The 21,072-nt window shown below is 42.3% G+C and overlaps 1 protein-coding gene across 1 annotated transcript in view; it reads right to left on the bottom strand.

Annotated features, from left to right (window-relative positions):
- smchd1 (structural maintenance of chromosomes flexible hinge domain containing 1) overlaps nt 1-21,072 on the bottom strand; it is a gene marked incomplete at its 5' end in the record, with an annotated part of 72,510 nt that overhangs the window by 27,910 nt on the left and 23,528 nt on the right. The window contains 9 exons of the mRNA XM_083663356.1: nt 672-811; nt 6,330-6,402; nt 8,796-8,895; nt 9,192-9,336; nt 9,434-9,553; nt 9,674-9,751; nt 10,791-10,904; nt 11,051-11,133; nt 18,563-18,669. Coding sequence (XP_083519482.1) covers nt 672-811; nt 6,330-6,402; nt 8,796-8,895; nt 9,192-9,336; nt 9,434-9,553; nt 9,674-9,751; nt 10,791-10,904; nt 11,051-11,133; nt 18,563-18,669 — 960 coding nt within the window. The remainder of the gene's footprint in view (nt 1-671; nt 812-6,329; nt 6,403-8,795; nt 8,896-9,191; nt 9,337-9,433; nt 9,554-9,673; nt 9,752-10,790; nt 10,905-11,050; nt 11,134-18,562; nt 18,670-21,072) is intronic.

Raw genomic sequence — 21,072 nt, 5'->3', positions numbered from 1 at the left:
TATGTTGGGGGGCGGGGCGGCACTGCAGAGCGGGTGGGGAGTGACGTGTCGGCAAAACTCTGAATGGTGAAATAAGTTTGCTTGTTTATCCGTTCACCTGCGTCGCGTTGAAGCACTTTTTACAGACTGGCTTCGTTTGATGTGTCCGGGCTTGCCTTCGCTGTCGGCAACGTAAGCAAAATACTTCCACATTTCGCTTCGTGCATTTGCTTCGTCTGTGTCCCTGTCGGGCTGTGACTGAAGGAGGAGGAGGACTGTGGCCAGAGAGCGAGCAGGCAGCAGAGGGGAGAGGGGAAAATCAGCACGCCCACACATGAAGCTGACATACTGCTCTTATTATCACAAGATCATTTCGCCAGTTTGCTTTAATGTGCGCGAATGATTAGATTATGCCCGCTGGAACATTAAGCAACGTGTGTACACCTCGCCCATGAGAGTGTCGCGGGAAATGACTGAACCCGTTCTACACTTGAGTCCGCTATCGCGCATACCGCTCTTCTGACTGGCTCGAAACTGGTGAAATGTCCGCGATGACGGGGTCGCGCTTATACCGGAAAACAACTTTCCCACATGCAGGCATTAGACCACGTTCCGGTCATTTAGCGGTACAAAGCGCATGTGGGAAAACGGCTTGGACATGAGAAAACACTGCATGATTTCTAAGAAGCTACCTTGCAGCGAACAATCAACTTGGGGTGAGCTGTGATGTTTCCTGCTTCATCATGAATTTCAACACTGAAGCTGAGAGAGTTTCCATTCTCTACTGTGATCGGCTTGTCTTCTGGTGTCACATGGAGCAAATGTGGTTTACCTGAAAAACATTAACACTGTGCTCAAAAACTATTGTTTTATACACTGTTGTATTGTGTTTTCACTTCAGGCAGATTATTTAAACAGCTGCTTAAAGAACAGGGTTCCAGGATGGTTATGTAGGCCTGTAATCCTGTTATGTTACTTTTTCATCACATCATCACTTCAACCACAGGGTTTTCCATAAGCACCGCCTGCTGGCTAATTAGCCGTTTATTAAACAATTTCCACTACTTTGTATTTAATTTAAAGTCACCGTCACTTTAAATCTTTGGACGCGAGCAGCAGCGATAGCAGGGCTCAGCACAGCTCGCAAAGCCCCCTCCTTTCTGTGTGAACCCTGACTGACAACGTTATTCTTTATTCTTTATTCGGATCCCCATTAGCTTCCACAAGGTGGTTGCTAGTCTTACTGGGGGCCACACAAGCAATGAAAACAATCACATACACAAGCAATAAAAACAATCACAAGCAATAAAACAATCACATGCAGTTTTGAAGTCACATAATAAAAACTAGAAAATATCCTATGAATTTGAGCACAAATAAAGTGACTCTGCACATAAAATAAAAAAGCAGGAGCTATAACTATAATGGAAAAAAATACTTAATTGTCACACACCTGACGTAAAAACAAGGTATAATCTAAAACAACAAAATGGTTATTGTGGATTCAAGATTTGTTTTAGTGACTTTTTGAAGGAAAACCTATTTTTGATCTGTCATCACACTCGCATATAATGTTAATGTCCTCATTTTTATGGACGCAACGAGGTACAGTACGCCAAGGTTTGAAATATATTTGCTTGAAAAAACAGTCGTTATATAACCGTGCACATTGGTGATTAACTCATTGAGTGCCATGGACGGACATGTTCGTCATTTCAAATAGTAACGTAGAGTGCCAAGGACGGACATGTTCGTCAATTGCGTTTTTTGACGGTGGGGCGTCGATCAAAGCCTTCTGCCTCTCCTGTACAAATATTATAGCTATTGGAGGTCTATAACCTATTTTACAGAACCCTTAGGTGGCGACAGTGCTCTCCAGGTTAACAGAAAGGCAGAGAAAAACAGAGAATAAGTCGTTGGGTAAACGGAAATCGCATCGCATCCGTATGCATCGATATGCATGAAGCGTTTTAACGTTAGATGTGCACGCAGAGCAGCACACAACACTGACCCAGACAGACCCAGGCAGCAGGACAGGGTTGGCAAACGCAAGCCAGAATATCCGATGCCCACCAGCAGCAAATCAAGATCAGCAAGAAGCTGCAACCAGCAGCGCACGCAGGGGCCAGCGCTGCTGGTTGCAGCTAAAAATATTATTCTGCCAAACAAAATTCCCTGGCCTTCACTGTTTTATTGAAGGAAATTATTTTTGAGGTGTGACTACATCAGAAAATTAGCTTCAGAGTCAGTGATGTGTTTGAAATGTTTAATTTCACAAAAGGGCCATTATCTCAGCTTCTAGAAAAAAACTGCTCTTTTTTGTTAAATCAAGCTATCTTCTCCGGCTGATAACTAAAGAACGGAAAATGATATCAATAAACCTGTTTTTGCTGATGATAGAAAAGAGTCTCATCGTTCTTTTTGCGTGTTCATCGTTTACATAGTAATATCACACAATATTCTGTGGGCCTCGAGAAATCACTGAAAAAAGCTCTGAAACTCTGGCACTGGGAGCGTCCGTTCTCCAAAAGTGGCTGGCACTCAATGAGTTAATAGTGCTAATTAGTAACGTTATGTTAAACAGACTTGACTAACGTTATCATCACCACCTGTTATGCTTTGTCATCTGGCTTGTGTCAGCTGGACACACAACACTGTCTCACTTCTATCTGTGTGGACATGTTGCTGCAGTGTTTGTATGCGCAAAATACCACGAAATGCATTGTTAACAACTTTTATTGCTAACAATGGCTGGCCTGGCTAGAGCTAACCTTGGCTTGTTTCCAGACTGTTTAAATGGAACAACTCGGGTGTGACATCATTTAATCGTCACATTCTCGTTTTCCCAGTTTTAATGGAATGGACTATTACTGGAAAATCCAATTTCTTCCTTAAAAAATCAAGGTATAGCACTCCAGCTTTGGTATACATTTTGATGAACAAAACAGGCTTTATAACAATTAATGTTTGTGGTTTAATAGCACTAATTAAAAAGGAAAATCACTTTGAACCATTTGGAAATGCATTCGGAATCATCTTTGCATTTGGATAGTCTATAATTTACCATATGAAAATGTAAAGCAGGGTTCCCCAAATAACGCCCCCCTTCGTGGCCCGTGCTGGAATTGAAAAATAAAAAAATAAAATTAGAACGACCGCACCGCCGATATATACCTCCGCCAACAAGTGAGCAGTCGACATGCATGTCTGTCGTGTCCAGACTTTGACGTTTGAGCCAAATGTCAAGAAATTTCATCAAGGCGTTCCTGAGATATAACGAGCGGTGATGTCACAGTAACCTTGAAATTTGACCACCAAAATCGAATCAGTTCACTTCATCCTTGCGTCCAAGTGGACGTCTGAGGCAAATTGGAAGAAATTCTGTCAAGGCGTTCTTGAGATATCGCGTTAACAAGCTTGAAAATGGCATTTGTGAGGTCACAGTGACCTTAGTCTCGCTGGCCAGCCTCCTCTCCCTTCCGTCCAAGGGGGATTGCGATGGGCGGCGCTTAGCGGCAGTGCCCTTGGAAAATAGTTTCCAACAATCCAATTTGCCGTTTTCAGCGTGTAGCAACGAGCTAGCGTGTAGGTTTCTGCCGTTAGCTTGCTAGCTAGTTAGCGTTGTTGTTTTCACTGAGGCGGCAGGGCACTATTTACAGCGACACACAGGGAGGAGAGAGCGGAAGCCGCTCTGATTGACATGGTCGGAGCCAATGACAGAGTTTGTAATAAGCCGGGAGCGGACATCCGGCTGCCACCGAAACAGTCGCTCCAATGGGAGAGCAGAGTATAGCAGGGGAGGGTTTATCCCAGTTATGGAGACCTGCGGCGCCAGACTCCTCGGACGGAAGGGAGAGGAGGCTGGCCAGCGAGACTACAGTGACCTTAACCTTTGTCGTTTGCTCACCAAAATGTAATTAGTTCATCCTTGAGTCCAAGTCGACGTTTGAGCCAAATTGGAAGAAATTCCATCAAGGTGTCCCTGAGATACCACGTTAAAGAGCTTGGAAATGGGGTTTGTGAGGTCACAATGACCTTGAACTAGGGCTGTGAATCTTCACTGGCCTCACGATTCGATTCGATTCCAGGATGCATCACGATGCATCTCCATACAGCACAAAGTATTGCAGCTCCAAGTATCACATCCTCAATTTTCTATATTATTACTGCACATGGCTACTTTTTCATCAATTAATACAAGCAGTCAGATAAATATAAATAATATTTTTTTACTTAGAAAGTCAGCGATTATCTGTCAACGATTCGATTTGATTCGCGTCCGATCGATTAAACGATTAATTTTGACACCCCTACCTTGAACATACCTTGACACTTTGATCTTTAACCATCAAAATCTAATCAGTTCATCCTTGAGTCCGAGTGGACGTTTGAAGAAAATTGGATGAAATTCCGTCAAGGCGTTCCTGAGATATCGCGTTAATGAGCATGAAACGAGCGGTCGCAAGGTCAGTGTTATTGTCATAGTGTGACCTTGAACTTTGACCACCAAAATCTAATCAGTTCATCCTTGAGTCCAAGTGGACGTTTGAGGCAAATTCAAAGAAATTCCATCAAGGCATTCCTGAGATATTGCGTTAATGAGCTTGAAAATGGCATTCAAGAGGTCACAGTGACAAGTCAACGTTTGAGCCAAATTGGAAGAAATTCCGTGGAGCCGTTCCCGAGATATCACGTTAACAAACTTGGGAATGGTGTTCGTGAGGTCACAGTGACCTTGAACTTTGACCACCAAAATCTAATCAGTTCATCCTTGAGTCCAAGTTGATGTTTGAGGCAAATTTGATGAAATTCCATAAAGGCGTTTCTCAGATATCGCGTTAACGAACATTCTGGCCAATACTCCCCTTCTACTATAACATTTCAGTCTGGAATATAGAATATTTTTAAATAATCTTGATGACTAAAAGGCTTTATTTTTTTTAAGGATTTATTTAGCTTAGAGTGCATTTTTGTTCTTGTGTGACCCTCAACACAGGCTTTGAGAATCCCGGGCCACTTACTGATACTTATGCTTAAATTAACCACTCATATTCTGGTTTATTTCAAGAAAAACATTTTGGCTAGTGGAAATTCTAATTGGATGGTTGCTTTAAAATCTAGCAGCCATATTGGCAGGTGGTCAAAAAAGTTAATTTCAAGCCCTGCAGGGAGAGCAGGTGGTGACATTGGAGTGAGTGAGAAAAAGATAAAATATTGGTGGTTAGGACTTAATAATGACATCACAACTGTTAATTTAAAATTAGTTATTCCTCTAAATCTGGCTTCAAATGCCCCAAAGGGCGCCAGCCCTCAGCAAAATGTGGCCCTTGGTGAAAAGTAATTGGGGACCCCTGATGTAAAGGAAAGAAAATAGGCTACCCCTCATTATATTAATTACAGCATGTACCGTAGGATAAGGACTGCTGCTTCCTCCCTCTCATTTTGCTCTCAAAGTGCACCAGATTGGTGCATCATTTTATTTTAAAATGTACAAAATTGTCTTCCCCCCTTCCCGCTACTAGTTTCAGCTAGCTGGACATTCTTTGACCTAGCGGAAGACACTGCCACAAATGGATGACATCTGGTACTTAATCACCATGGCTGCCACTTCGCGGCCTTAACTTTGTCCTTCTACCCAACCAAAAGGATGTTTATTTTCAATACTGGCCCCCAAGGGTACTCTCAGCAGAGAATAGGCAGTGTTTATTTGAACTAAAATGGCACCAATAACCCAAAGCCAATGGACCATTAACTGTTAAACAAGTAAAACGTGAGTAATCTGTAATGGCTGTCTTTAAATTCGCATTTCCAGATTCTAACCTCTCATTCACAAACTACTGTTATGGACACTTGGTAATTTCTTGTTCCTCTTGACAGTCTGTGAGTCTAGTCTGAGGGCAGGCAAGACAACTTACCAGGGAGAAGACTCCTCTTGACAATCTGTGAGTCTAGTCTGAGGCCAGGCAAGACAGCTTACCAGGGAGAAGACTCCTCTTGACAATCTGTGAGTCTAGTCTGAGGCCAGGCAAGACAACTTACCAGGGAGAAGACTTATCTTGACAGCCTGTGAGTCTAGTCTGAGGCCAGGCAAGACAACTTACCGGGGAGAAGACTTATCTTGACAGCCTGTGAGTCTAGTCTGAGGCCAGGCAAGACAGCTTACCAGGGAGAAGACTTATATTGACAGTCTGAGTCTAGTCTGAGGCCAGGCAAGACAACTTATCGGGGAGAAGACTTATATTGACAGTCTGAGTCTAGTCTGAGGCCAGGCAAGACAGCTTACCAGGGAGAAGACTTACAGTATCTTGACAGTCTGTGAGTCTAGTCTGACGCCAGGAAAGACAACTTACCGGGGAGAAGACTTATCTTGAGAGTCTGTGAGTCTAGTCTGAGGCCAGGCAAGACAACTTTCAGCTCATGTGTCTGCAAAAGAAAATAATGGGATGGTATTTTTCATATTGCATGTTGAGTGATTCTCTACTGGTCCAGGACAGAAAAAAAGGCCACAACATGTTCTGACAGCTTCACAGACAAAGATGTAGGGTGCTTTTATATTACTTAAAGACCCCCTAAAGTCATGTTTCAAGATGTATATAAAATACTCTATTTTGAATAATAATTTGTCTGATGGTTTTTCCCACAAAAAAGGTTAAATTATCTTGTTAAAATACTTAAAATGACTTCCCCTCCTTCTCCCTCATTAAAAATCCAAAGTAACCAATCAGAGTTATCTAAAACATAACTAGCCAATCACAGCATACAACACGGGCTTTCCCTCAATGCGTCGCTGAGAGATCGCGTTAATGAGCATGGAACAGTGAGGTCAGTGACATGGAACTTTGACCACCAAAATCTAATCAGTTCATCCTTGAGTCCAAGTGGACGTTTGAGCCAAATCTTAAGCAATTCTATCAAGGCGTTCCTGAGATATTGCGTTAATGAGAATCGGATGTACGGACAACCCAAAAACATAACGCCTCCGGCCACGGATACCACTGCGCAGATATATCAGATATTAAATGTCTAAAATATCTATTTGACTGTTTTTGTGCACACTCCCCCACTTTGCATAAGCAGAGAGCCCAGTCTTCCCAGTATAACCTAAAAGGCTAACATAAAGTAACAAAATGTAACTTAATTTGCTCCAGTCTAACTTAGGGTCAGGGTTAAGCATATGTAATATTCTTCCTCCTCAAAATTACGTCCTCTTCAATCATCCACCTATTGTGCCAGTCTTGCTGTCTTTCTTCCGTCACTCAAGGAAGAAAACAAACTAAAAAATACATGAGCAAATCCACTGCTCAGCAAACTCTTCTTACACTTGATTAATTTGATTTAAGGCAGTGGTTCTGAAATGGGGGTCCGGGGACCCCCAGGGTCCTTGAGGGGGTTCCAGGGGGTCCCCAGCCAAAAGGAGGGTAATTTTCACTTTAATTCCATTCATAAGTAACACAATGACTATTTTGGTCATGGGTTTTATACACTTTCTGTAATAAAACATCTAAAAGCATCAATCTTATCATATGGGGGACCGTGGGTCCTTCATGTGAAAAGAGAGAGACTGATTTAAGGTCGCTATGGAACACTGGATGCAAGTAAATAGCTGCTACAGTTAAAAAGAAGTTAAGAATTTAGGATAAAAAGATAATTTAGCAAAATCATCTTCAAAGGCCCCTCAAAACATAAATTATGTTTTCCATTATTAACACGTTCACTGCCAATGACGTGTTTTTACGTCAAACAAAATCCAACGGTTCACTGCCAATGACGTGTTTTTACGTCAAAAAAATTGATTTTTTTTTTTTGACGGTGGGACGTTGATCTAACCCTTTTACGTCTCCTATACCAGAATTGGAGGTATTGAATGTGTATAATCTATTTTACCGACCCACTGAGTGGCGACATGTCTCTCCACAGTAGAAAGAGGCGAGCCAAAACTGGAGGGAAAAGCGCGAGGAAGCCGTTCTCATACAGTAAAATGGATGGCGAAAACGCTTTCACTTTCGCGCTGATTGCTGGCGGTGCGGGATTGCAAATTTGCATAATAGATTACGGGTGGAACACACTTTGAAACACGCAGCATAAATATGACCAGAATCGCAAAAGCTTCATCAAAGCTCTCAACCAAAACTCCAAGAAACGAGCGAGTCCATCCAGACTTCCTCAAAGAGCGGCCGCGCAGACAGGCACAGCAGCAGCAAAGCAGTGAGCCTGGTGACGGTACGTGCACATCATGAAGCGCTCGGCGGCTTGCCTGCTGAAAAAGCCAAGGAGGGCGGAGGAGAACGCCCACGGAGGGAGGAGTTGGAAGCAGAGGGGGGTTTCCTGCTGTTATGGAGGAAATTACTGTTCAAAACTATTGTTTAGATGTCTGACGTCTTACTGATGCCAAAAATGAATGGTTAAAGTGACTGTTCTATCGAATTTCACAAAAAGCCGTTTATCTCCGAATAATTTTTCTGACGCTGAAACCATGCTGTATTCAACTGCTAATGCTTACATAACTACTAACTCTACAAACTAACTCTTTTAGACAGAGAAAGCACACATTCTATTAGTTCTTTTGAGATATTGTGTGTTCACAAAATCTTAGCAGAAAAGAATCCTCGGGTCTTGAAAGATGAGCCAGAATCCTCAAAAAAACCCTCTGGCAGAACCTACCTACAGTAAAAAAAAAAAACGGCTGGCAGTGAATGTGTTAATGGAATTGCTCTACTATACCTCTGATTTAGATATTTTCCACCAACCTTTCGCAACACAAGGAATACACAGGTAAACATATGTCTGCTGAGACAGAGAGCATATTTTTCACGAACCTTAGAGTGGTAATTCTGCACTTTGCCGCTTGCTTTGACACTTCTGATAGTCAAAGTGGTCCCACTGGCCTCCATTCCCTCGTAACTCACATCCAGGCCACTGAAACAAAATAAACATTTAAATTTGCTGGGGGCCACAGTTCACATCTGGCAAATTAATACCATAAGAAGATTTGACATGGTAGCTGCTGAAAGATAGATGTACATTGGGTACTCTTTACTCTACTGCTTTATCACTACAACTCAAAATACATAATTGTGTTGTGTTAGACAAAACCAAACCTCCAAAAAGCATTTCAAGAAATAACAAAAGAATTCTCATTTTCTCATTGGTGCTCATCTCAAGTTTGAACTTTCAATTCAAACACACCAAAAGCAACCACAAGTGCAACCCACCTGCATTTGAGTACAGGTTTGAGATCAGGAGGGGGATGAGCTGGGTGTCCGTACCCATCCAGGAGTTCCAATGGGATGTCGAATGGCACCCCGACATGAACAGGGGAGCTCACCGCACCCACTACGAAGTGCTCAGCACTACCCTCTGGGAGAAAATAGGGTTAGAAATGTTTGATTAGGCAGGGCCTTCAGCATGGACAATAAAGATTAGGCTGAGAAACTCCATGGTGTGCTTTTGTTACCTGTGATGGTGAATTGGAGTTTGTAACTTGGAAGCTGTTTTCCACCAAAGGCCCTGGCATTGCTTTCATTAAGGACAGTGTTCAGATAGAGTGTGTACTTCCCCAGCTTGTTCAGATTCTCTGCCAAAGATGACACATTTTGGATAATAATGTATGATGTGTCGGAAATCAAACAGAGAAAATGGGACATTCAAACAATGAATTCAAATGAAAACAGATTACAAATAAGGAGAAATGTACCAATGCTTTTGAACCAGAATGCCCACTTTGCTGAATGTTGGGCGATGTGAGACACTATCTCTTGATCGTCCTTATCACCTGCATAGGAAGGGAAGAAATTAATTAATTACATAAATCGAATAATCTGTCGCTTATCATCAACATCTTCTTCAACCGCTTAACCGGGATCAGGTCGCGGAGGTAGCAGTTCCAGCAGGGAACCCCAAACTTTCCTTTCCCTGGCCACATTAGCCAGCTCTGACTGGGGGATCCCGAGGCATTCCCAGGCCAGCGTGGAGATATCATCTCTCCACCTAGCCCTCGGTCTGCCTGGTGGTGTCCTCCCAGCTGGATGTGTTTGTAACACCTCCCTAGGGAGGCGACCAAGTGGCATCCTTACCAGATGCCTGAATCACCTCAACTGGCTCCTTTCTACGCGAAGGAGCAGCGACTCTACTCCGAGTCCCTCACGGATGACTGAGCTTCTCACCTTGTCCCTAAGGAAGATGCCATCCACCCTCCTGAGAAAACCCATTTCGGCTGCTTATATCCGCGATCTTGTTCTTTCGGTCATGACCCATCCTTCATGACCATAGTTGAGGGTACATTTAATTTCTGGATTAATCGATTAGTTGTTTGGTCTATAAATGTCCGAAAATGTCTATCAGTGTTTCCCAAAGCCCAAGATGATGTCCTCAAATGTCTTGCTTTGTCCACAATCCAAAGGTATTCAGTTTGACATTTTTTCTCTTAAAAGATTACTCAAACCGATGAATCAATTATCAAAATAGTTGGCAATTAATTTAATAGTTGAAAACTAATCGATTAGTCGTTGCACTATTACATATACAGAGGATCTGACAAAGAATAATAAAGCAGGGTTTCCGCTATATACGTTTTGTAGCTGTGGTACACCGCTGCTGAATCTTGGCTTCTTTCAAATTAATATAAAATGTCATGTCACAATTACATTACTCTGCAGTGAGCTTTTATTTTGAAACGAAGGCCAGTGACTGCAGTGACGAGTCTGCAACGGTGATGCATGAAACTCACCAAGACAAACGATCTCCATTCAACATTCAGCAACCTTAGGGGGTTTAGATGAGTGCACCTCTACTGTAACACACGAGGATCTTACCATGCCAGACTACTTTGAGCTCAATCAGAAGTTTTTTCACTGCTCCTTGGCTCACTGATGGCAGCCTGGATATTGACTCTCCTTTTTTGTTGAGAATTTCTACATTGATTGGCCCTGAAATTATATGAAGGGGAAAACACAAACAGGATGACATCAGGGCATAATGAAAAGTAAAATAAAAAAGGCATATCGCACTACAGTAGGATAACACCTTTGATTAATTGGAATGTCAGGTGGCGTACAACAACTTATCATGGTACCTAGTGGAGTCCCTGCTGACTGCACAGCATTTTGTGACCAGGTGTTGTCCTCTGGCCAATTCACTTGCAGCTTCTCTGGGAGCCTGCAACAACAAAATAACCTTTACTTCAACTGACAAAGAGTTATCAGACTTTAACTGGACCATACTCTAGTTCAGTGCCTCTCAAGACATGGGGATACATGACAAAGGGAAATACAACACTGAGATTTTACATGCACTAGGGGTGTCAACGGTTACAAAAATTTCTAAATGTGCAATCAGCACCTTCTGCCAGCATGTAACCGTTTAACCGTTGTTTTCTTTACCGCATTTGCGTTATATAACCGCTAGAGGGCATTCAAATACCTCCCAAAACACAGTAAGATCATTGTCAAAACTTTATTTAAAAGAGGCAAAAAAGACATTCAGATTCAGATTCAGATATCTTTATTTACCATTGTGTAAAACACATAGGAATTTGTTTTGACATTGACATAATCTTTTCCACATATAACAACAAGACAACAACACAAACATAGCACAGTGCAGGAGGTATAGATATAAAGTGCAGAGTTAAGGAACATAGTGCAAAAATGTCCGGTGACACTGCCTAGGGGGCAGGGGTGGGAGGGAACCCAGAGGCATTTAGCAGCCTGGCGGTAATCGGTTATTGATTTTTCTAAGCGGATATGATTTATTATCTGGTTATCCATGTACATGGTGACACCATGGACCTATTATAAGATGGACTGGGCATTGGTCCCGTTCAGTGAAGCCGCTGCATGTTAGATCGCCGCTCTGGCGGTTGAATCCAGTATTAGGTCACAAGGCCCGCCTCCCCATGTTAGTGGATGGGAAAATCACAACCGAAATAATCACAGTATACGTCAGATAATTTTTTTCCAAAGGTGGTTTGTATCATTTTAGATAGTCATTATCATGCTAATGCAAGTGGTCATTTTTCTGATCAGTTAGTTTTTAAGTAGTTATTTGACATATAAAAAGGGATAAAAATGGATGATTGACAGCTGTGGCAGCCAGTCTCAAGCCGTCATTGGCTGGACAGGCTCTTCACATTATAGATCTATCGTCATAGACAAGACACACGGCTTCATCGTTATCTACGCTGCCTGGAGGTCGGGGTGACTCTGCTGGGTGTGTGGGGCTGGGAGATGGGCTCTTAGCCTGGGTAGTGTAGGCATGGAGGTCGGGGTGGCTCATGGGGTGGCTGTGCTGGCTACCAGACATGTCAATGGACCGCAATAAAAAGAACATTGTTTTGACAAAGGTGCGCGAGGAATTAACGTTGGTTGGGGACTGAAGTAAGTTCAGAAAATGTGTTTTACGAGTTGCTCCAGCTACGTTATAGGTACACAATGGTTTTAACATGCAGTCTAGCAATGGCGTTAGCCGCTGTTTTTCATTATTTATCGGCTTAATATTACTATAACTTAACAACCGATAACGATATCTGGAATAACACAATAATACACATATTTTCAGAACTGACCAGGTTGTCCAACTGACAGGAAATGTGTTTTATAACGTTAACTCCCGTCCCGGGTATATGGATGAGGCCTAGTAGTACACAAGCACCGTTAGCTCATCGCTAACGGGTTAGCATTACATATAGGGCTGCAACAACTAATCGATTAAATCGATTAAAATCGATTATTAAATTCGTTGGCAACGAATTTGATTATCGATTCGTTGCCTTTTTGACAATTTTTTTTTTTTTTTTCATATTTCATTTGAGTTAAATTCAGATTATTGAAACTGGATTAGCCAGACCAGTTCTACTTGTTTAACAAGCTGAAGCATATGCTCTGCCTGTAATTCAAGAGAAGTCTGCCTTTTAATTTCATATTTAATTTTAGTTCAATTCAGATGATTGAAACTGGATTAGCATGGCCCCAGTTTAATTAAAAGTTATGACCAGTTTAACTAAAAATCATATAGCCTGCCTGTGATTCCTTTTTATTTCATATTAGTTAAATTCAGACTATTGAAACTGGATTAGCATGACCAGGTTAACTTGTTTTATTATTATTATTATTATTATTATTATTATTATTATTAACTTGTTTAAAAACATATAGGCATGTAATTCAAGATAAGTCTGCATTTTATTTCATATTTCATACAGTTCAAATAAGACTTTCTGAGCATGACCAGTTTGACTTGTTTAAATTTAAAAACATATAGGCCTGTAATTCAAGTCTGCCTTATTTCAATTGGTTTTTAGCCCTAGTTGCACTTCTGTTGCACTTTTTTGTTCATTTGAAGTTTACAACAGTGCATGAAGGCATTGACGTTTTATTTTTTGTAGGCTATTAAAGCAACAAACGTTTTTATATGCATATCTGGGGGAAATGCTTTGACTGTGGGGATGTTCGTTCTTCACAAGCTCCTCTCTTAGTAACGATATACCAGGCAATAGACCAGGCAGCCTGGCTCACGCACTCACTGGGCTAACGTTAGGTTGGGCTGCCCACACACTGTACGGGGGGGGGTACAACAACATAGCCTCACGGTTAGATTTGTTAAACCAACATTTGCGCCAAAAGAAATGTAATCATAAAGTTAATCAAAATGCCACGGAAACATTAGGCTAATCAACACAGAGCTGTTCATCCGAGAATTTCCCCCAGTGAGAGGCTGAGAGCCAAGCAGCCCTGGCTCCTCTTCCGGGCTGAGAGGCTCCTCTTGCGGAGGTCTGGCTGATACAACTCAATCTCCGACAACGGAGAACGTTACAGGCGGCACTACCCACAACACTATACCAGCAAACAACGTTGCGTAAAGCGCCAAGGTTAGATTTGTAAAACCAACATTTGCTCCAAAAGGAATTAAATCATAAAGTTAATCAAAATGCCACGAAAACATTAGGCTAGCTTAGTCAACACAGCAATCCCCCCAGTGAGGCTGAAGGTGAGTGAGGCCTGCCTCCACTTCCGGCCCGCGCTGAGAGCGCTGAGAGCCAATGCTGAGAGCACTCAGCAGCAGCCCGGAGGTCTGAAATCTCCCACAACCAAAATCAGATTTTCGTACAGGCGTCATTTTGATAAACTGATCTCATAGTGGGAATTTTCCTGGTTACTTTTGGCGAGACAAAAAATATTACAACTTAAAGTGTCATATTTACAGAGACTGTATATAAATACACAACGCACTGTGCGCATTCTAGAAACAGCAGCTCTACACAGAAAGTTCAGAGGGGCGTGGAGCTCTCAGAGGTTCTAAATCAAGGGCGCTACTGCGCAGACTCTGGTTCACTGATCTGGCCGGATTTTGGCTTCAATAAAACATACAGGGAAGAGATAGGGACACTCTCTCCATTCATATATCTCAGTGGGTGACACCCTTAACATGCACTCCAGTTTATTCATATAGCTACTGAAGCACATATATTGACTGATACAAATACATTCAGATAGTATTCATAAATGTGCCATGTAGGTGTATGAAGGTCTTGTTTGGGGGGTATTTAAGCAATAGCTCACGACAGGCCGTGGTGTATGCTCATTATATCAGACAGCTAAGGGTCGTGCTTCGCTAAAACACTCTTAACTCATTCACCGCCAATGACGTCTTTGACGTGTTATCAGAAATAGCCCTCCCCGCCAATGACGTGTTTGACGTGTTTTTGTTTTTATTACTGCAGGGCGTAGTTTAAACACTTCCCCAGCCTGTCACATGGTATCAGGTCCCTATCATCTAAGACAACACGTGAACAAACACATACCGCAGCTGTTGTTTTGAAATTGAGCAGGAGGAAAAGCAGAAAACTGGTAACGCTTCCTTGTGCAGACAGGAGAAACGCCATTGAAACGCGCCTCGGCGCGCTGCACGAGCTGGAGTCGACTTCCTCTGTGCCAGCCGGGAGAAAGTAATCAAGAGATGTGTTTGATCATCGGAGGAATGAGGAAATGATCGATCAGTTTGCGAGGGCGGTGAGGACGTGTTGAATAGCCGAGGGGAAAACGGGAACGATCAGATAGCAGGGAAGATATGACAGGGAGACATGGACGAGGACGGGTGCAAAATAAACACACAACAGCAAGGCACAAGGCAGAAGCGGGAGTCAGAGCAGCCCGCTGTCCTTTCTCAAGAGCTATTCAGTTGGTTCATGTAATCGCTGGGCTGCGTGCCCTCCAGTGTTGCTCCTGGCCAATCCCAGCGCCACAGGGCGTGGTTATTGCTTATCCTATGTGGGGTTAGAAATCTAAAAGGGGGATCGTGTGTGTGTGTGTGTGTGTGTGTGTGTGTGTGTGTGTGTGTGTGTGTGTCTGTCTGTCTGTCTGTCTGTCGGTGTGTCTGTCTGTCTGTCTGTCTGTCTGTCTGTCTGCACACTCACTCACACCGAGTAAACTGTATTGTTGAATGTAAAAAAAAAAGCACTTCATGTGTATATATATATATATATATATATTTTTTTTTTTGTCATTTGTGTCCTAACAAATAATATTTACATGTCTGATGTCAATACAGTTCAAAATAAAAGAATTGAGAGCGAGTTCTGCATGAGATTGTGTGCATAAATACATAAATGCCATTTTCTGCAATTTCTTTTCTCAGAGAGACATTTTGGGGGAAAACAGGGTGTATATAAATGGCTTTAAGTAGAGTACAGAACATGCTAAAAGCTCACTTTTTTTTTCCTGGTGAACCCAGAGACGTACATCTTCATTTTGAGGTATTGCAAATCACTCTGGTGCTAATAGATAATTTACTGTGGGTCTTGAAAGATGACCAACAATTATGAAAATCTTTGGCCTGTGCTAAATATTGGCAGTCCTAAACTGGCGGTGAATGAGTTAACTGTGATATAATGAGCATATATCAGGGCCTGAAGTGAGCTATTACTTGTATAAAATGGTTACCAAGTATGGCAATATGAAAGTAATAGACAACTCCAATTTAAATAGTTTTTATTCATAAATAATAATGTTCGAAACAAAATAGTCCCTCCTGGCTGCCTGCACATACTGTAGAGCAAGGCAGTTGCTGTGCAACGTAACGTTGACGTTAAGATAGATAAGATAAGTTACAGCTGAGTTACAGCAGGTAGCTAGTAGCTAACAAAACAGGCTATCTCCGGTTTAGCTAGTACATTTGGTAGTTGTAAAACACACTTATCTGAAACAACCGAGCAATGGATTTCAAACAAATTGTACCTTTGCATAACATGTGACTTCTAATCTACATGTTAACAAGTTAATGTTTCAGTTAGGGATGGGCATTTTGAATCAATTTCCACAATCGAAATTCGGGAAAATTAACGATCAATTATCGATTATCGATAGCGTAATAATAATAATAATAATATATATATATATATATATATTTTTTACTCTGGTCTGGTAATAACGTTGTGCGTTCTCGGCCAGCTCCCGCTGTGTAGTAAGAATATCAGACACTAGCGCTGTGGCCAGGTAAACAAACACGTTACATGTCAGGTTACATGATACAAGGCAATCGGCGTGCCTGAGCTCGGCGCGTCCTTATAACGTCATGAGCGCGCCCGCGGTAACGTTGACAACCACAGTCACACAGCGTTACAGTTACACTAGCTAGCTAGGCTACTGTACTCAGATTTTGAAAGTAGGACTCAGCTCACCGGCCGCGGTTTCCAGGCTTATAAACTCGTGACAAAAACCTCATCTGTCCTGATGGTCGAGTTCCATCCAGCTGCTATCAGAGACCGACGCGTGGATATTATTATTTGCCACGAGATGTGTGTGAACTGTGAATTGATTCAGGTGGACGTTAGCAGCTAAAGGCTAGCTGAGTCCATGCTGACTGCTGCTACTTCATAGTTCATAACATTATAAACAAATAAAACGACTTGAATTCACTTAAACACGTCTACCGTTACTCACACTTTGTTGAAAATTAGGAGAGAAGTGTACAAAGTGTCATAGTTATAACAGCCTCACTGAGGTCCGCAGACCGCTGGGTGCGTTTGTTTGTGTCCCCGCCGCATGCCGTTGTGAATTCCCCATGTTTAAAACAGTTTTGTTGGCACAAAGGCCCCCGCCCAGCCAGAAAACTACAGACTATATGAAGCTCCACCTCACATTAGTCGGCTGTGCAATGGAGTGGGGCGAGGAGGAGCGAATTCCACCCAAACCTAGTCCGCAAAAGAATAAAATAATAATAATAATAATAATTGATAAAAATTCCACGTGATCAAATTCATTCCTCAACGATCAATTATCGATTATTGATGAACATCCCTAGTTTCAGTCACTCAGTGGCGTTTTGAGAGTAGTTTGACAGTAAAAGCTAACTACTAGCTACTTGGTAACTACGAATGGGTCTGCAGCGCTGCTTGAACACCCTTCTCAGCATGCGCGTAGCCACGGGTGCGCTAGGGTGTGCAAATGCCACCCAGACAGGCCACTGGCGCACCCAAAAAAATGGGGTAAAAAAAGTGTTTTGTTTTGTCTGCAAAACACATGTCAACGCTGTCATGCACTGTGTCCAACTGTCCGCCTGCAAGTAAATCCATAGAGAAAATAAGTAGCAAAGAGCGTTCCCATCTGCAACGAAAATCACTTCCTTGTTTGCCTGAGACGCATGTGTACCCATGCGTCTCAGGCAAACAAGGAAGTGATTTTCGTTGCAGAGAGGTAACCCTCTTGGAACCACTCTTGCTGGTTCCTCTCGCTATGGATTTACTTTGAAAATGACAGTTTCGCGTACTTTGGATTATTATTTGATGATCGCATGGTGAGTACACAAGTCACAACATGTATGTGATTGTTTCTAGCGCTGTTGTGTGTGCTTTTGGGGGAATGAACGGCGGTAGCATATTAGAGACTGCCACACTACTGTACTATCTAACTAGCGTTAACAGTACTAGCAGCCCCCATGTATCACTGTGAAACGCACTTTCTAATGCACGCCACGCACAGTGAAGATGTTGGCGGAGTGTCCCTTCGCATTTAACGTTAGCCAGGAGACTTTTCAGTCATGCATCTGCATGCGTCTCAGATTTCTAATAATATACGGGTCCACACGAACATGCCAACCAAATTTGCGTTCTTTCCCGACTAGAACACTCATTGGAAAAAGTAGGTGAGACTTTTTTGAGATACTAAACAAAGTGGTTTTACATGTTGCCAAAAAATACAATTTAATTGACTGCTTCTACCTGCTAATAATGAGTGCGAAAAGGAGCAAACAACACACAAATATTCCTCTAAATCTGGTTTGAAAAGACCCAAATTTTTTTTGGCGGCGGCCTCGCGGCCGCCACCAAATGGTCGGCCCCCTGGCACACCCTGGCTTTCTGTGGCACACCCAATGAGCCGAGTCTGGCTACGCTACTGCTTCTCAGACGCGTAGTGATACTGAGTTGTGTGGCTCTGGCCGTGGTATATGCTCATTATATCACGGCTGTGAAGCAATCACCACTTGATTTGAGGGACCCGTTTTATAAGAATGTATTATACACCAGATTAGGTGCTACATTACATGTATTAGTGCATGGGGACAGAGCTTCCCCTTTAAACAGCTCACTCACTTGGCTAATTCGTTGTCGATGCCTTTCTTGATGGCAGCGGCGGTGCAGGTCCTGTCCATCTTGGGTATGGGTATGGTCTTGATCTCGTCGTAAAGCGCTTTTGGTTCCTACGAAAGAGACTGTCAGTCTGATACAAAATACATGTCCACTTTGAAAGACAGAGGGACAAAGGTGAGACAAGGTTCTTTAAGTCTGAGACTACTCAGGAGGACCTAGTAGCAGACGTGGGGAGACAGGTCTTTCTCGACTGTGGATCCCTCCCTCTGTCCCAAAGGACATCAGAGACTCTTCTTCACTCTTTCCACATTATAAAAAAAAAATTAAGACAATGGTCTTTTAATCTTAACTTTCTTATCTTTCTCATTATCTGAAATGATAATAGAAATGATCTGTCTTGTTCATTGATATTGTCAGTGTCTCCTTTACTATATAAAACAGGGATACTCAACTTCCTAGAAACTAGAACGACCACACTGCGGATATACGACAACAAGTGAGCAGTCGACGTGGATGTCTGTCCAGACTTTGACATTTGAGCCAAATGTGAAGAAATTCCGTCAAGGTGTTACTGACATATGGTGTTACCGATCTTGAAAATAGCATTTGTGAGGTTACAGTGACCTTGACCTTTGACCACCAAAATGTAATCAGTTCATCGTTGAGTCCAAGTGGACGTTTGAGGCAAATTAAATGAAATTCCTTCAAGGCGTTCCTGAGAGCTTGAAAATGGAGTATGTTCACCAAGGTGAATGGCATATCGTCCTCGCTATCAAAATCACTCATATTTTCGTTCGTGTATTCTAGTTGTTGTGTCTTCAATAACAAACCGGGAGAAATAACCCAAAATAACAGCTGATCTGCGGAGTAATCCAGCGTCGCTGCTCTGTGCAGGCGTTTAGTGGAGGAATACGGTAGTTCTACGGTTGGGAGGAAATGTAGTGCCAAATGAGAGGGCTGTTTGACGGTAAAGTAAAGTGCTGAAAATTGTCAAAATAGAGCGTACATGTACACTGATATTGATTTGTTTAGGTGGCCGTTCTTTTAGGTGGCTAAGTTACATTTTAGTATCTGGCTCCCACGGCTACAGGGAAACAGCTCTGAGCGTGATGCATTGAGAGTGTCGGATCTCCAAACACGGTGTGCGATGGGTCCAGAGTGCTTTACCTAGTACACTGACTGTATGCAAGTACCTCATAGGACCCCCAACAAACCGAACTATCACTAGAGCTTGGAAATGGGGTTCATGAGGTCACAGTGACCTTGGAACTTTGACCAACCAAATCTAATCAGTTCATCCTTAAGTGGGCGTTTGAGGAAAATTGGATGAAGTTCCGTCAAGGCGTTCCTGAGATATCGCATTAACAAGCATGAAACATGAAACGAGTGGTCGTGAGATCACAGTGACATTGACCTTTGACCACCAAAATCTAATCAGTTCATCCTCGAGTCCAAGTGGACGTTTGAGCCAAATTGGAAGAAATTCCGGCAAGGCGTTCCTGAGATATCGTGTTAACGAACTTGGGAATGGCGTTCGTGAGGTCATACTGACCTTGAATTTCGACCTTTGAGCACCAAAATCTACTCAGTTCATCCTTGGGTCCAAGTCGACGTTTGAGGCAAATTTGATGGAATTTCATCAAGGCGTTCCTCAGATATCGTGTTAACAAACATCGGATGGACGTACGTACGTACGTACGGACAACCCGAATCCATAATGCCTCCGTCCTGGCTATTGCCGATGGAGGCATAACAAACATTAATAATATAAATTTTTCTGTAGTGGATTGTATATTTTTGGGGTGCCAGCTGGGGTGCCAGCTAGTCTGACAATTTTAACATTTTAAGTTTTCACACTCCATGATCCCACATAGCATCAATCTGAACCACCAAGCAGAGTTCAAACGAATAAAGCAATAATCAGAGCGACAATACAAACACAGGGAAGTTCAATATAAATAAGTGTCTTGGAGGTACAGTACAATGAAAACCTCTCACAAAATAAAAATGTCCTTTACAGGCAAGTCCAAATAATCAACCAAACTAAATGTTATTCACAAAAATAGAGTTCAGAGTTAAAAACAAACAAACAGGCGGTGATATTTGACAATTTAGTTCAGTCAAACTTTATTTTTCATTGGTTTTCATTGTGAATTAGAAAATGGTCGGGTGGCCACTTGGCACCCTATCGTGTGCCGCATCTGACCCCGGGCCACATGTTGAGTATCACTGCTAAAAAGCGATATTCAAATCAAATGTACCATTATTATTATCTTATCCTAAATTATAAATTCGGGGTGTTAGAGAGAAGAGCTCCAAGTTAAGACATAATACAATAGACAATTATAGCCATTCAGATTTCCCAGCTACAGTATGGGTTAGCATCCGAGTTCAATTAGAGTTCAGCACTTGTGTTGGAGAGTATAGCAGAGCACTGGCACAGTACATTAATATGATACACAGTTGTGATTGATAAGCTCTAGTAGTGGTTGATTACATAGTGCTATAATATA

This window comes from Poromitra crassiceps (assembly GCF_964638095.1).
Source record: "Poromitra crassiceps genome assembly, chromosome: 2".
NCBI lineage: Eukaryota > Metazoa > Chordata > Actinopteri > Beryciformes > Melamphaidae > Poromitra > Poromitra crassiceps.
The sequence above is the reverse complement of the archived record's forward strand: the minus strand, read 5'-3'. Positions and strand labels throughout refer to the sequence as shown.